We start from the raw sequence: 18,030 nt of genomic DNA, 5'->3' as shown, positions 1-18,030 counted from the left end.
ATGGTTCAACCACTGTATTTGGCATGCAAAATATTACCTTATTTTTCAGAACAACCGAAGAGGTAGGTAATTTATCTTCTTTTAGGGATAAAGGAGGCATTGAAAATCCCCCTTAGAATTTTTTCATTGCTATGTACAGCTCCTCTAAAGTCACCTTACTTTTTACACTGTATATTATGAAGCAGTGCTTTCAATATTACACTTTTTTAGGGTTGTACACAAATCACTCTACCTTTTTGTGTCTATGATTTATACTATTGCTAAAAAATTTTATGAAAAATAAAGCTTGATCCTACAGAAGTAGATTATTCTCTTATTTTCTTCTATAAATTAAGAAAACATAGTTTTTCCAAGTATAGAGTTACCTATTTTAAGTTTTATTTAAATAACATATGAATATGTGATGTGCAATATCAGAGATGAATCAAACTGGATTCATTGATTGTAGTTACATATTTTTCAACAGTCTAATAACATTACCAAAAAATGTTAAGTGAAAAACATTAAAGGGTCTCCAAATTTTCAGTCACCCTCATTTTGGGAATTAGGTCTGATGATAAGACATTTAGTGGGCTTTATCTATCTATTGGTAAAATAGTTATCTTTGCCTTTTTTTCCATGTCACTTGGGTAGTACTGTCCTTTAAAATCAAACAATTTCCTTGGCATTAATGCAGAGAGGATCCAAGTGTTAATTTTATTAGAATTATCTGATAAACTTCAGTAAGAATGTTGAGAGCAGTGGTGATGACTTGTTTTGTTTTAAACTGATGATATGCTTAGTGTGGTTCTGATGGCGTTGGGTAAATATTGCTGTGATTCTGCAGGACAGCTGAGTGAGCCATCCACCCTCTGTCACTTTATATCCCTCGAGTCCAAGCATGTCATTTCAGCAACACAGCCAGAAAGCCTAAAGAGCTGACAGTTGGCTTGTGATTATTCCTGGACCTGAGGCTCCCTCATGTTACAGTACTAATCAAGTCATCTCACCGACTTATCATTAACTCAATTTGACCCATGGGAGCAGAGATGAAATCTTTTTGGCAAGACTAATGATGCTGTAACATTGAAAAGATGTGAAATGTAAAACCTTGATTATCCTCAACCTTTACCGTGAGGAAAAGAATAAAAATTACAAAGCACCTAAAGGTAAGAGTGAAAGACAATGTCTTTCAAAGACCCTAAGTTTTCTTTCCCCAAGGTGCAGCACTGTTTTCTTTGCTTTTATTTTTATTTTTGTATTTCACCTTTGTCCAGAAACTTCATCTCAATTCTTTTTTATTTACACTAACAAATATTTTCTCTGGCAGTCAGAAAATTCACTTTTCTTGTATTTGTTTTGATAAATGGAATGAAAGTTCTGTTTTGCAGTCAGCTTCTAAGATTTCTAATGAAAAGGCAGCCAGGAGCACGAAGCTCCTGTCATGCTTCAGCATTCTTAGTTTGTGTACATCTTTGACAAGAACTTTCTTTTTTTTTTTCCTTGGCACGAGCTTTGGGACATCTTCTATTTTTCTCTGACTGACAGCTGCATAATAAGTTTTATCATTAAAAACTGATTCTAGGGAAATATGATCCCTGCCTTCCATTCTCTTATAGATGCTAAAGCTTTTGTTTTCACAACTCTTTCAGGATAACTAGAAATTATCGCTACAAAAAGACAGGGATATTGACATGTCATGTCCTGAGTTGTTTAGCAAGTGCCAAAAACAAAATTAAATTCCCTTTTATCTGTTATCTAGAACCATGTGTTAAATCATCTTGCTCTTGAGAGGTGACTCAAAGTCAACAGGTTCTGTTTGTTCATGTTGTCTTTACTTTTATTAACCTTTAGAGAATTATTAAGTAGTTCTTCATTTTAGCCTATGAAGTTGGGTTAAACATGTTACATATAAATTATTACAGGCATAAATACCATACTTGATCTATTTAGAATTTAAGTGGGGGCAGTGATATGTTACTTCTTTATTTACCTACTAAGTATGTAATACTGAAGATTTAATATATAAATTTTCTGCCATTTCTTTATATTTCATCCTGATTTAATGTAGCCTTTCTTACTGTAACAATTAAGAATTAGGTGCACAATAAAAGGCAAAAAAAGAAGTGGGAAAAGTTAGTAAACCTTGCTGATCAACGTTTGGCAGGGAAGATAAAGAAAACCAGGTAATGTTGACAGTTCCTATTGAATATATGTATTTTTAATTTAATAGTTAACTGTTTTCCTTGGACTTACTGGAAATGAAATAATGGAAGAGAGCTTTATGCCTTTGTTTATAGGTAAGAGCGTATAATAAAATAAGTCAAGATTCATCAGCTAAAGAGTAGAATGGGAAGAGCACTGGATTTTACTTCTAGTTCCAGTCCTTTTACCAGCTTCTTAATGTTCTGCGCTCCCCATAGCCCCTGACTTTGTTCTTCAAGTATATGAAAACACACAGGACCTTCAGCCTTCTTAATTCCTCTGCTCAGTCCTGTGTCATAGCTTTTTCCTAGCCTGAACTCCCTGATTGATGGGGTGTCCAAGGGAAATAAACAGTCATGTCATAGGTTCTTAGTTTCTGTTTCTGGTTGAGCCAATGAACCCCTTCCTCTTCCCTCTTTTCCACTTATCACTAGAAACAGAAACTAAGAAACCATGGCTTCAGGCTGCCAAAAGCCTAAAGCAAAACAATAGAACAACAACAAAATGGGGTAGGTTGGATAAGGTTGAGTACACTGAACACAAATTTCAAAAAAGAAAAGTAGAATGACCTGAGAAAGTGACATCATGGTGTTTCTAAAGTTATAAGTTGATAATTTATAAATGTATAAATGTATGGGATACAAAGTGTGTTATAATTTATGAATACAACAGGGAATAGTGAAGTGAAGCTACTTATCCATCACCTCAAACACTTAATATTTTGTGTGGTGAGATCTGGTTTCTCTACTTTTGACTTAGTGGGTCTTTTTAGAAAAGTCAGCTTTCTTTCATTCCAATTCTTTTTTTTTATATCTGAAAAATGGGGCAGACACTAGATTTTATGCAATTCTCTTTGGCCTCTCTTGTGAATGAATTTGTAAATATGTGCTTAACACCACCTTCCCTTCAAGCTCACCTGCCCCTGTCATGCCCACTAACACCTGCTCATCTCTGTTTCTGTTCTGTTTCCCTCTTTCTCCCTCTCTCTCAGAGCATCCTCTTCTCTCCATTTCTCCTTTGCCCTCTCCTTTTTCTTCTTCTCTCTTTTCTCTCACCCTATCCTTATCTATTACCTTCTCTCTTGTTCTTTCTCTTATCTCTGAAAGGATGGGAGTACCCCAACTCCTGACTTAGGTAGACTGATGCCTCCACTTAGACCTCTTTCTCTTCTTAATGCTCTCCAATTATCTAAAACACAGAAATCAGTTCAAATATTTCTTGTATGCCTTGCTTCCCAGCTAGGGATATTGTCAAATTGATCTTTGCCTCCTTAGTTTCTAGTATACTTTTTGGCCAACAGAAAGCAATAAATAAGCAGTAAGAAATTATTGGATCATTTTACCCCCCCAATCTGTCTCTTCTTGAACTTTCTCTGTTCATTTAAGAGCACCTTAATTTTCTTTGTCATTTGGTATGAACACATTAGCTATATTGTATCCATTCACATAACTCAAATCCAAGTAACCACCAAGTTTTTCAGTTGTCCTTCCACATCAGTAGCCCCTATCCTGCGTGTTCTTGCTGTCTCCCTCCTTACTTAGCCCCAATCTGTCTGCTAACACATCACATTCTTTTGATTTCTCTACATTCAATGTCTCCACAATTGACACAGCCTCCAAATTAATCTTATTAATGTTATTTTACTATGTTAACTTCCTGCTCAGAAACCCTCAGTGACTTCTCATGGCCTGTTAGGTAAGTTCAGCCTCTTACCATGACATCTAAAGTTTGCCCCATCTTTTCCCAACCAACCTTTCCTGCATTATCTCCTATATGATACTTGTACAGCAACCAAGTGGGATTACAAATTTTCTCCAACTGTGTTCTACGTTTTTATTCATCTCGTTTCTTCCATTTTTTGTATTATTTAGCTAAATGAGGTCTAAAGATCTTGCTTCTATCCATTAAGACCTAACACAAATGTCTACTCCATTTGAAAGGTGGAAGTTATTTCTCCCTCTTGAATTCCTATAGCATTTTATTGTACTTATATGCCACTTATAAATATATTGTTTATCTTTTTTCTTAGCTTATCATCTTTAATAAACAAATGGAAGCTCCTTGAGGTCTAATATTATGCTTTATTCACTTTAGTACCTTCTAGAATACTTAGGATCGTACACTGTACTTATCCATAAAGAAAATAAAATTTCTTTATGTTTCATTATAGATGGATGACTTGATCTAAACATTTAAATATAACCACTCATTGCATGAAGATCACTCAATTGCTGTGTTTCTTTTTTCCTTTTTTTTTTTTTTTTTTTTTGAGAGAGAGAGTCTCTTGCTCTGTCACCCAGGCTGGAGTGCAGTGGTGCGATCTTGGCTCACTGCAAACTCTGCCTCCAGGGTTCAAGTGATTCTTCTGCCCCAGCCTCCCAAGTAACCAGGACTACAGGCATCCACCACTACACCTGGCTAATTTTTTGTATTTTTAGTAGAGATGGGGTTTCACCATGTTGCTCAGGCTGGTCTCGAACTCCTGAGCTCAGGCCATCTGCCCACCTTGGCCTCCCAAACTGCTAGGATTACGGGGGTGAGCCACCACGCCCAGCATTACTTTGTTTCCTTCCAAGTTTCTGATAAAATTTTTGACTACAGCATTTTCCAATTCTTTCTTTTTACTAGAAATGCAAAAAAAAAATAATAGAAATGTTACATAAAATTACAATATATGGAATACCCAATAAAGATTTGAAAAAAAGAAAGTCAAAAAATTGAGGAGGGGAAAGAACATATAGCATATTCCAAAACGATTGACAGATAATGAATTCATGAATGTGCTCTCCATTGTTTCACCACCATTGTGGTTTTTTATTTGTTATAACTACGATTTACTATCGTACCTCTATGAGTGACTGACCCTGTAGGTCATATCTTGAAGTTATTTAATACTTATAGTAGCTCTTATGGCCAGCTCGTAAATATCAGTGGTTTCCAAACAATATCTTTTTGCTTTCAGTTATTCTATGGCAATTCAAGTAATTATTTTGATTTTAAGTGTTAAATTTTTATTGATGTAGTTATACCTCAGAAATACAATGCAGTTAGTTGTTGGTTAGGTATGAGAAATAATGGATTAAGGTCAATAATTTAGGCAACTTTATTGTTGGATTCTTTGAGAAAAATTTCTTTGAATGGATTTTATAGTAGTAGAACCATCTCAAATCACTGCTGTTTATAAATATTCTAATATAAAAATGCATGTGCATATAGTTATCAGCCCATGTCTAAGTGAATAGTATTCAGAGAAGTTTGTATGCTATAGCACCTTTCACATGTATGTGTATATACACACATATAGATGTACATGTATGTACTGAATACGTGTGTATATATATATGTGCGTATCTATACACACAACCCTGAGAAGTTCCCACCTCAATAAAAACTGAAAAAATTTAAGGTGCATGCCAATTAAGAAAAAAATACAGTTATACAGTAACTCCCTCTGAGTTATTAATTCCACGCAGCTCAAAACAATCAAGTTTTGATTTTTAGTCTCTGTGTGTGTGTGTGTGTGTGTATGTGTGTTTACTTTGATTGTTTATATGTTTCTGAGTACTATCCTAAAGTGAGTGCAAAATTATGTCTAAGTCACTATTTTATCAACATCAGGGCCCTTTAAAGCGTACATTGAAACTGTGGGAAAAAATGTCAATTTAAAATAACATTGACTTTGTCAATTCTTAGAAAGCTATTTCTTTCCACAACTCTTTGTTTTTCCATATCAGTTAATAAAGTATTGGTCACTGAAATTATGATTGTTCTTTATATACATTGTGTAGGGCTAATAAAGCTACTCTATCCCGATTTTAAATGAATTTTTAATACAATGAGTGCCAAAGTAAGCAGCATTTAAAGACACCAAAATAAAATTCTCACTTAAAGTAAACCCTATCCATTTTCTGCGTAACAGATAAAAAATAAATCATTTGCCCACTCTTAGATGTGTAAGAATTGAGGATGCAGAGCTACTCTGTCTTCTTTACAGTATGTAAGATGTCTAGGTATGCTTTCAAAATGGTATTAAAATGCAGAGTAAGTGCAGACTAAATAGACAAAATAAAAAGAACTGGCGTGAGAGAGTGATGACTTAGAAATAGAGAAGATTATACAAGGGGAAAATGTCAGATTTAAAATGAGGGGTGTGTTAAAACAAGTGTATAAGTGCTAGACCTAAAAAAAATTAAAAATTAAAGAATTAACGGGTTAAATATTTGTGGTGTTTCTCTCATTGATGTATAGGCATTGTTTGTTCATATACTTTAGGTATTTTCATGGGAAACCTTACTTTCTCATTCTGTACAATTTTAGAACAAGATATGGCTGAATCTTGCCATGGCTACGAAATAGTATCTAGTTGCTACCTAGGAGGCAGCAAAATCACAGTTTATCTGGGAATTTTTAGGGTGACCCTAGTTCTCATTGCCTGGTTAGCTGGTGGGCAGTCATAGCAAAGACTGTGTTTTCAGTCTAACTAGACTAAATTGAAAGTATCATCACTTTACTCTTGTGTCTGGTGGGGAAAATCTTAGCATAGAGCTAAACATATAAATCGATTTTTAAAATAATTAGAAAGCAGCATCTTTCTTCCAGCCTGTGGACTTCAGGTAACGTCTGAAATGAAAGTGGTAAAGTTGGGAGGCTGGATACTGTGAATAGTCATAACACTGGCAAATAACATTTAAAACCTAAGCATTAGATTCTACGGAAGATTAATTTGCATATATGTAGATTTTTGTAATCTAAGATTTTAAATTAAATGGCCACCAGAGTTCATTTCAGATTGCACATTAAATATATTGAACTAGAATCCCAGTTTAGGCTTGCCATCTGTTTAGCATGCTGATTGTTTTTACAGAACTGTGATTTCAATCTCAAAAACAAAAATTTATGAAAGCCCCCAAGTCAGACTTTTTGTATTATTTTCCCTACTGATTTCCATTTAGCAAGAATTTGACTATCTTCAATGAGTTAAGAGAGGCATCGGAAATGCCTTCACTTTTTTCTTTTTATCAAATCAATGAATTAAAGTTTTTGTTGTATATTAGTTTCTTTACTGTGTAGATGTTGCCATGGCCATGAGTTTCATAGAGTAATTATGTTGATTAAGTTAGATGATTCAGGTTAGTCTTGAATGAGGAAAGAATACACTTGGGAAGCAGTGAAGGATGGATTCTAGTCTTTGGAGTGTTTAGTTCTGCCAGTATTTTCCAGCTGAATGGAAAATTCATCTCCCAGTTTGGTTTGGGTGACAGTGAATGGATTGTTAGACCTGAATGTTTTCTAGAAAAAGACAGAAAGAGATCAGCAAGGAAAGAAGACAGTGTGAATATCTACATATGTTCTTGTAATTTTTCTCCATTGTTTTTTGCTTTGATGAACAACATCATTATGGACATAATTAATGTTAATTAATATCTGTGTCATTTCTTGTAAATGGTAGTATATTATTGTTACTATTAGAATAATTAGTATACAGCATAGCTTAGTGACATGATAAATCACAGAGTAGAATATGTTGACTCTTATCCATTTTGATGTATTAGCTAATTCACTTGCTCAATCAAGACAAAAGAAAGGCAGAGAATTGGGCAGTAACAACAGCAACAACTATAAATGCATGGTGGCTACATTTTCAGGTTTTTATTTTTCTGCCAAGTTCCTGAGTACTGTGGGTTGTTGACATTTTATATTTCTTTTCTTTTCCTGTTGTTTAATCTTAGTCCCTGATTGAAACCTTCAAGAATAGGATCATGAATAAATAAAGCAAATGAAAATAAAACATGACTTCCACATTTTCTAGATTTGCATATGCTATAGTATACTTGGTGTTTTATTTTTCCAAGATTATTCATGATATAACTGACAGCTGTCTACAACTCTGATTTATTTTTCAGAACCTATGCGAACCCCAAAGACATTAAAGATTGCTGAAATACAGGCAAGACGGATAGCTGTGGACTGGGAATCCTTGGGTTACAACATTACGCGTTGCCACACTTTTAATGTCACTATCTGCTACCATTACTTCCGTGGTCATAACGAGAGCAAGGCAGACTGTTTGGACATGGACCCCAAAGCCCCTCAGCATGTTGTGAACCATCTGCCACCTTATACAAATGTCAGCCTCAAGATGATCCTAACCAATCCAGAGGGAAGGAAGGAGAGTGAAGAGACAATTATTCAAACTGATGAAGATGGTATGCTCATACATTGCTGTTTAAAAGGGGGGAATTCTCTAACAAGAAAAATGTGATTGCTTTACGATTTTCCTAAGATTGTCCAATACTGAATTGGATTCTGAAATCATCTAAATGTTATTAATGAGGTTAACTTTGGAAAAAAATTGCCTTTTACAAAACCTAATATTCTTCAGACAAGCATCCAAATACTAAATGAAATGTGCTTCTGTTGTCCTCTCTTCTTATACAGAAATGGCAACTACACTAAAAACGTAAATGAAGGGGTTTTTTAAATCAAATATTCAAAAATAATTTTTACTATCCAGGGCACTGTATCAATTGCCTATTGGTAAAATGCACTTGATAAAAAACTTAGGGTTTTTGTATTTTATAAACCAATAATAGCTGTTTTTATTTTTCTCACATTTGAAAACAACACTGTTGGGCTGGGTGTAGTGGCTCATGCCTATAATCCCAGCACTTTGGGAGGCCGAGGCAGGTGGATCACCTGAGGTCAAGAGTTCAAGACCAGCCTGGCCAACATGATGAAATCCCGTTTCTATTAAAAATACAAACAAATTACCTGGGTGTGGCGGTGGGTACCTGCCAATCCCAGCTACTCAGGAGGTCAAGGCAGGAGAATCACCTGAACCCGGGGACAGAGGTTACAGAGAGCTGAGATCGCACCATTGCACTCCAGCCTGGGCAACAAGAGCAAAACTCTGTCTCAAAGAAAAAAAGAAAACAACACTGTTCATACTGTTTACTCTTTCTATTCATTTTAGATGGTTTTATGTGAGTCTAAATATAAAAGAAAGCAACAGTTCATATCTGTAAGTCTATTATAATGGCCTTTATTAGACATTAGCAAACTGTTCTTTATATATCTTGTTGCCATCCAAGTAACTAAACTGTACTTTGTCTAATTTCTGTGTGTTACTTCTTAATAAATATGAACATATTTATATTAGTATTTTAATGTTCACATACCTGTTATAGCACTATAGTATAATTTGAATGAGAATATATTTCCTAATTTAGCAAAAACATATAAAAATGTCTGCAAATGATAATGTAATAACAATAAGTCACTCTTTGGATGTAAGATATTTCCTTTCACAATTTCCTTTTATGAATTAAGGTGTGTAGAAAAAAAAGTGTGCCATATGGTGAACTGACGCAAAGCTAAATTAGGAGTCGGTTCTCATTTTTAAATGAAGGGCTTAAATTAAGTGATCTCTGAGGTTCCACCCCCTTCTAAACTTCTCCTTAAGTAGCTTGACAGTAGGGCTACATTTTTTTTCTTTTATTTATTTATTTATTTATTTATTTTTTGAGACAGTCTTACTCTGTCATCCAGGCTGGAGTGCAGTGGCTCGACTCAGCTCACTGCAACCTCCACCTCCCAGGTTCAAGCAATTCTCCTGCTTCAGCCTTCCAAGTAGCTGGGATTACAGGCACCCACCACCATGCCCTGCTAACTTTTGTATTTTTAGTAGAGATGGGGTTTCGCCATCTTGGACAGGCTGGTCTTAAACTCCTGACCTCAAGTGATCCGCCCACCTCGGCCTCCCAAAGTGCTGGGATTACAGGCATGAGCCACCATGCCCAGCTGGGCTACATTTTTATTTGAGTTTCATAAAATAGGACGTATTTTATAACCACGTGTTCCCAAGTTCCCTCAAGTTCTGAATTTTAGATCAGGTGTGTCTTTTGGTGCCTACCTACTATTAGCTTGCCATAAAATAGGTTATTATGCCATAGTTTTTACAAATACTTATAATTTCAAACTCTCCCACTCTGAAAGTGGAAATGACCATCATTTCATTTGCCTTGAAGTTTTTGTTGTAATCAGAGAAGTGAGAGCCCTTTAACCACATTTAGCTCAAAATTTGAAGGAAACAATATAGTTTGGAAACTATACATGGAGTTACTCATGTTCCTAAAATTTCTGAGAATAAACCTAAGACTTATTTATGATGAATGTACTTTTGTCATGTTTGAGGTAACCAAAATGATTACTTTAGCTATCATGTTTGAACTGGCACCTAATTGAAGCAGCAACAGCATTTAAACAACACCCCCTTTCCTAATTAATAAACACACAAACATCCTTATATCTTACCCCTGCCACACGCACACAACTCAATGCATATTTCTGCAAGAAAGAATGATTGGGGTAATTGTTTCATAGGCACATGATAAAAATGAGAAGTCTACATACAGAATCAAAAAGCTCCAAAAAATCTCTATCTTTTCTTTTAAAATGAGATAAATGTTACAAGGTCTGTGTCACACTAGGCACTTTGTAGCCCATGTTTTCACTTATTAAAGTATATTCACATGTTTTATTGCCTACCCTTAAAAAAAAATCATGTCCTAATTGGTAATGGTAGACTCAGTTACATAGTTTTGTGCTGCTTTAGCCAGTCACTCTGTAGTAATACAATTCATTTTGATGGTATTTTTGGATATAGTTTGTTAGTTTGCCCTTCTTTCCCACAAGCAAAAGAATGCAGCCAGGCTTATGTAATCTTTTTCATATTGCATTAAATTTTTAAATGTATTTTTCAGTATACGTATGACTAGACTAATAATCAAGGAATGAGTTGCTTTGGAATTTTAAATTATGCCCTACATTGATCAAACTCATGACTGTACTGTTTATTTTATCTAAAATAGTTTTGTAAAAATACAATGACATTAATTATTTTTCAAAAAATTTTAAATTCTAATTTTAATGTCATTTTCAATCCTAGTTTTATTTTAATCTCTGCTTAAATAATTTTTATCAATTTTAATGATGTTAAGTTTCATATTATTTCATAGTATTGTCACAAACTAATCCCTTCTACTATAAGCGTAATTTTTTCTTTTTGTTTTATATATAATATTTAATGATTGATATGTAAACTCTTCCGTGAAGTATTTGCAAGTAACTCCGTCTTCAAATCAGCATGTGAGCTTCACTTTCTACATAGAATACTTGATGTGTCTTAATGTTCCTGAACAGGGAAAGAATACCTAAATCATAGTCTGTTTTTGCAAAGATCGATGAATTATGATGATCTGATTAAGTCAGTGTTACTAAATTATTGCTGCCCTATATACATAGAAATAGAATAAATTATCAACCACCTAATAAAAGGACATAATTTTATAAAAAGAATTCTGGGGACATCCATAAATCATGAGAGCAAAGGTAGAACCATTTCCCACCAGAACCCTAAGGTAGAATTTATATTTAATTTATTGCATACATTTTTTTTAATGCATGAACAGAATTTTCTGTATGAGGTTTTGTTTTCATTTTTTATTCCAGCATTCATAAAAATCAATATTATGAAGTTAGCTCAGCAGAAAAGCCTGGTTTGGGGACATTTTTTTGAGACTACAAAGCTATTTTTAAAAGTACATTTACTACATTTTAAAGGCTATAATGCTTTTCCAATATAATGTTGCCCCACCCATATTTTATTTCCACTCTCTTTTCCATTTTGAGAGTTACATTATAAAGGACTTTCAAAGAAAGTAGCTGAAATAGCTGTCATATAAATCTCAGGCAGGGGAACAAAAGTCAGCATTCTGTTTCCATTAAAAGTTGTTGATGTGGAAATGTGAAGTGACATTTCCTGCAATCAGTAGACTGCCGTGATAATGATTTTAGTAACTTCATATAGTATTTACACAAATCATAGGTACAGAGAGACATTTTCTGTCTATAATTGTACACATGATCTTCCTTCAAATGTAGAAAGTTATCGAATCTAATTTGTTTGTGCTTACACCTCACCTCTCCTGCTTATGTGTGTCTTTTAGTTCATCTAAGTGTAATTCCTTCTCTCATCCACTGTGATCATCCAAGTACATGACAAGTAGTATGACACTCTCTTGTCCACAACTTTCCCACAAACTTTTCTCTTACAAATACAACCTATAGGTACTTGTAGTGAATTCTATTGTCAAAACAGAAAAAGTGTAAGAGCATAGAAATACAAAACTTTTAGGGAAGGTACTTTCCAATTCTACCCCTTTTTCAATGTAGAATTATACAAATATTTTAAACCATCCCTATTATTGAATGGTGTTCGATAAAATAAATCCATGCCATTTTATAGTATTTGTAGGCTAAATTGTATTAGGTAAACATAGGCAGTTATTATCATTACAATGCCATCAAATCAACATTTCATCATTAATTGGATATTTTGCTCCCTTTTCCCCCCCACCGTTAGCCACCTTCTATGAGAGATATGTAAGGATGAAGAAATATCTTTTCCTTCGATATAATCATAACTATATGTCATTTGCATGCAATGGAAACAACAGGTACTCTTGCAAGACAAACCAATGCCCATGGCAGCCTTAGCAGTAGCCACAGATGTGCAGAGAGGCTCTCACTGGCCCTCTGTCTGGATCAGCTGCACAGACTTGCTGATACTGTGGAGCAGGGAGGGAGCGGGTGCCTTCAGTTAACTTCTCTCTGAGTCTTCAGCTGACAATAGCTTGAACATATCTTCTGAAGTTTAGTGCTGGCATCTTTTCTGTTTACTGTGGGTTTCTTTCTTCAATGTATCAAATTATCTTGCCTGTCTCAGAGGTCATAATATCATTCATAGTCTCCTTGTAGATGGAAATAAATCCTGCTCTCGTGACATATCATTCAGAATTTCTTGATGCTCCTAGCCACAATGCAATGTATTTCCCTTGATCCAGTGATTTTTAATTTATTTCAATCCTCACAAAATTGCTATATACTTTGGAACTACATTTCTAGATAATGTCATGTGTGAAGTTCACTGAAACGTTAGATTAAGGGAAAATATTAATTAAAAACTATGCTTGCCCAATATTCAGTTGATATTTTCAAAAAGAAACACATTTTTGAGCCAAGTAGGATAGAGAGTATATATTTTAAAATATTATCAGAACTAGAAATTGGATATTCATGTGATAAGTAGCAGCTAAGTATTTAAATAAAATATATAAAAGGAAAATACACAATAATGAAAGAATTTTTTACCTGATATTTCGTCAATAGAAGCTGGTGCGTCATTCCGTGTTGCTATTGTGTATGACCAGTTATATGACGTTTGCAAATAAGGACTGAAGCAAAGGCTCTTCAAATATGGTCATAGCTGAGGACACTTCCAAAGTAGTTGTGCAGATCGCTGAGTTCTAAACAAGTCTGACATTATAAACTAGTTTGATTCTTAGCTTTGAAAAAGTGAATTTTCTTTAAAAGGCTGAAGCAGTGACATTTGAACCTATCCATCTGTAATAACCCTTTAAATATGGTAATAATCAACACTGCCTTTTTAAAATTACAGAACATTTAATAAGTATAGCTGTAAAAGTAAGGTTGGCTATTAATGGACATTTCAATTCATTGCTATGGGATTCGGTTTTCCAGACCAAAGAGTGTTAATTATTATCGTAATTTATTATTTTATCAGCTTTGTTTATGGAGACTCTTTGGGGGATTTGCATAATCTTCAAAAAAATCTTTCAGGGAAATACAGCTCTGTTCTTGAAACAAATTACAAATAAGATCCTCATGTTATTAGAGGTATACAACAGAGAAAACTAGACTACATAATTTATGCATCTCTCTAAGGTGATAGAATATTCTTTTGAATAAAAATAACTTTGCATTTCTACATTTTCTGCATCAGAACCTTATAGACTTGCTTTAAATTCCCATATATCAAAGTAAAATCAGAGAACTAGTCATATAGTTTATTTTGTTTTTAAGGACACATTTTTATTTATTTTTCTTTATATTTATTTTTAATCCTGTTTATCTAGCTTATCTGATTTACTTTTTCTGTTTCTAATGTAAGCATTTTCATAACAAAAAATTCATGTGTTTTGTAGTGCCTGGTCCAGTACCAGTAAAATCTCTTCAAGGAACATCCTTTGAAAATAAGATCTTCTTGAACTGGAAGGAACCTTTGGATCCAAATGGAATCATCACTCAATATGAGGTACTGGGAGAACAAGGAATTTAATTGAAATGTGGATTGAAGGAATAAAAGGGAGAAGAAAGGAAAAGTTAGAGGGAAATATGGAAAAGACGTAAATGAGGATCAGGGGATTAAAATCATTATTCTCCTTTGTTTTAATTTACAGATTCTTTGATTCCAAAATTAAGCATCAAAATAAATATTTTGTATGGCATCTAGAATTTTCAAATTCTTAAAAAATGCATGTTTTTTGTTGCTGTTTTGTTGATTTAGGGAAGCAGGATAGTCATTATCAGACTTACGATGGTTATAGTAATAAATAATCACATATTAAAAAACCCTCATTTTCCTTTTTATAAAATTAAGAAACTCCTATCATACTGTGATTTAGGAGAAGCCATTGAATTTCAGTTGTTTCAGAGTGAGGAATAATACTCGAAAAGCAAAACAGATTATAAAGCTGACTTTTCCAGAGCTTCATTTCAACTTTGAATGTAAATCATTATCTTTTCAAATATGAGAAACTAAAAAAGAATAAATGAAAGAATCATTTAAATTACACAAATGTGTAGTTCTGTTCCTACATAGCGTTGATTAGATCATAAATGCTTAAATTTCTAATGGCTACAGAGTGAATTATGGAAATGAGAATCACTAGTACAAAGTTATATTTTGAAACTGTGTTCTCGTATTTGAATACTATTTACATGAAATTTGTTATATAACTTGAACAAAGTATAGAATATGTTAATAATAATAAAAATTTGTTGAAACACTTTCTGTGTTTCATATGCATTAAAGTATATAGCTATAAGATTTTTTTATATATGCATAATTTATTGTGGTTTTCTTTTGATGGAAGAAAATAGATGTATATTGGTTTGGTCAGATATAACTCCAGGTGTATCTGTAGAGGTAGATGATTGATTGACATATAGATAGAACTTCAGAATGACAAAAATAACAATATCAACATGAGAAAGAAAAGAAGAAAAAAATTACCATTGACTCCACATGGATGCCCTTGCATACTACCTTATTTATAAAGAGTTTATTTACAATTTCTTATGATGGATACCAGATATGTAATAAATGTATTTCTTAAAACAGATCAGCTATAGCAGTATAAGATCATTTGATCCTGCAGTTCCAGTGGCTGGACCTCCCCAGACTGTATCAAATTTATGGAACAGTACACACCATGTCTTTATGCATCTCCACCCTGGAACCACGTACCAGTTTTTCATAAGAGCCAGCACAGTCAAAGGCTTTGGTCCAGCCACAGCCATCAATGTCACCACCAATATCTCAGGTATGCAAATGAATGAATTACAAATAGGATTGATTATACCATTGGTTTGTAATGGCATGTCCTGGAGAATCACATATAAACCAAGTGTAGTTCATCTTGCTTGTTGAACCTTTAATATAGTTATGCATAAATGAAAACACTTTAAAGAATTATTTGAATATGAATTATATGTCCAAACCAAAACACATCTGAAATAGTCACTCTCGATTGACAGTGGTCTTAAAAAAAGTATACTAAATCTTTATTAAAAATCTTTCAAAATTCATTATAAATCCTAATAGATCTTATGATACTTTTGAAGAGTTGATAATTATTATGGTGTCAGACCTTTACTCTAAATGAATGTTATCATAAAAATGGTAGAAGATCCTTTCTCTAGTATTATAGTACTACATAGCTTGTTTCTGTTTCATTTTCCCTGACATTATGATAATTTCAAACAAATATGGGCTTTTCTTTCACACTTGAAAATCTTACATAAATACATATAAGTTTTAGAATGGGAACGTACAGGAGAATTTTAGGTTGATAAAGAAATTAAACTTTACATTCTATTGTATTCACAGTTGCATAGTTTGTATTTGACTAGATTGTTTACAGAGCTTATTTCTCCTTCAGTCAGATCATCAGTTAAACCTGATTAAATTCTTGCAAGGAGTTAGCTTTGTAGTATGCTCTAAATCTACTAAAGTTTATATAATGTTTTTTCTTATTTAAGGTTACTAAAATAAATACATATTGTATATGTAAATGAAGAGTTAAATTTGAAAAATAAATTATTTAAAGGTCAACCACACAATGTAGTAAAGCACAAATTTTGACTTTGTAAATTCTTTTTGTTCATTTGTGTTCATTTTTATTATAATTCTACATGGCAAATATTAGTGATACATCATTAATACCCATAAAATATGTCCTTCTTTTTTTAAACTATACCATTTGCATTAAAAGGAAGACATGTACTTTCCAAATTATTTTGAGTCTAAAATGTTACTTGCAAACGTGTTAAATATAATACAAACTTTAAAAATTTGTATCATGAATAAAATTAGCTATTCCATTATGAGCTATAATTCCTTGGAAGAGCATTTGATTTATCTTAATATTCCAATAAAAAATTAAAGTATCATCCATTATATTATAAAATAATAACGTTTTAAAATTGCAGTTTTCTTTCCTGAGAACAATTACAAATCATGAATTTAAAATATGTATTGAATCACTTTACCAGAAACTAAGACTTGGTGATGTTACGATGCACTGAGATAGGTTTTCTACCCTCTGGAATTAGCAGTAGTGCTATAATTGAGTAAGATCTATCAAGAGAGACAGCTACAAAATTTATATAAACTTACAAAACTGAGAACATTGAACAAATGTAAATTTTTGAGAGCCATAAATGTGTTTGTGTGTGTGCGTGTGTGTGTATGTCTCTCAAGGCTCAGATACTGTGTTTGTGTTGAACATAAAGTTTATAAAAAGGACCAGAACATCCATCTGGTTTTTTCTTTTAATTATTCAACTTCACTTTTACTTGTATTAACCTAAGTGCAATGAGTACTTGATTGTACTTGAAAAACTTGGTTGCAATCACTTTATGTTGAGAACAATTATTAATCACATCTAAGATTAATAAATTTATGGTTAGTGTGGTTCTCAGCATTACTTGAACTTTTCAGATAATTTATTGTCAAATTTATTCCCTGAGTCCAGTAATTACATTTCTTAGCATTTAAAAAAAATAATTTAAATAACAGTGAAATCAAGTTATTGGAGGCATAACCATTGGGGGAATTATTTATACACACACATACATTCACATACATGTATATACACACATACATACTACATATTGTGCATGTATTAAATTAATATTTGTTGTTTCTGCTTCCTAAAAAACTCTCAGATAATAATTAGTCTTCTAATGTCACTGCTCCTTTTCTTCCATCTAGACAATATTTTAAACAGATTATTGAAATATCTTTCTAAGTGGTATCCCTACCTTCAGACTTACCCAGCTTCACTGTATTTCTCTATCTATCTTTAATCCACAGATATTTCCTTCTTAAATATTTTCACAGTCTTGTGTCTTATAATCAGCAGGATGAAGTCTAAAGATCCACTTGTTGTTGGCGTTCAGGGTCCTTCTTTGCATGACTCCTCCCATCCTCCACTTCTCTCCGTGAACCCAAAGTTCCCGGCACAGCCAACGGCTTATAGCTGTTAAAACGTACCATGCCCTTTCATATTTTGTTATCTTCAGATATTCTGTTTCCTTTCTCAGAATTTTAGTTCATCCTTTCTCTTCCTGATGAGTTTTTACCCTTTTCTTAATATTTGGCTTAAACATCATTAGACACCCTGAGCCTTCTGGTTTCAT

The 18,030-nt window shown here is 33.3% G+C and overlaps 1 protein-coding gene across 11 annotated transcripts in view; it reads left to right on the top strand.

Moving 5' to 3' along the window:
- The window catches only part of PTPRK (protein tyrosine phosphatase receptor type K), a 560,116-nt gene that overhangs the window by 426,258 nt on the left and 115,828 nt on the right, over positions 1-18,030 (top strand). For all 11 annotated transcript variants that reach the window (XM_055263595.2, XM_063621231.1, XM_055263606.2 and 8 more), the window contains exons 8-10: positions 8,088-8,390; positions 14,250-14,359; positions 15,449-15,650. In XM_055263595.2, coding sequence (XP_055119570.1) covers positions 8,088-8,390; positions 14,250-14,359; positions 15,449-15,650 — 615 coding nt within the window. The remainder of the gene's footprint in view (positions 1-8,087; positions 8,391-14,249; positions 14,360-15,448; positions 15,651-18,030) is intronic.

Source organism: Symphalangus syndactylus, chromosome 2, assembly GCF_028878055.3.
Source record: "Symphalangus syndactylus isolate Jambi chromosome 2, NHGRI_mSymSyn1-v2.1_pri, whole genome shotgun sequence".
NCBI classification, from domain to species: Eukaryota; Metazoa; Chordata; class Mammalia; order Primates; family Hylobatidae; genus Symphalangus; species Symphalangus syndactylus.
The sequence above is the reverse complement of the archived record's forward strand: the minus strand, read 5'-3'. Positions and strand labels throughout refer to the sequence as shown.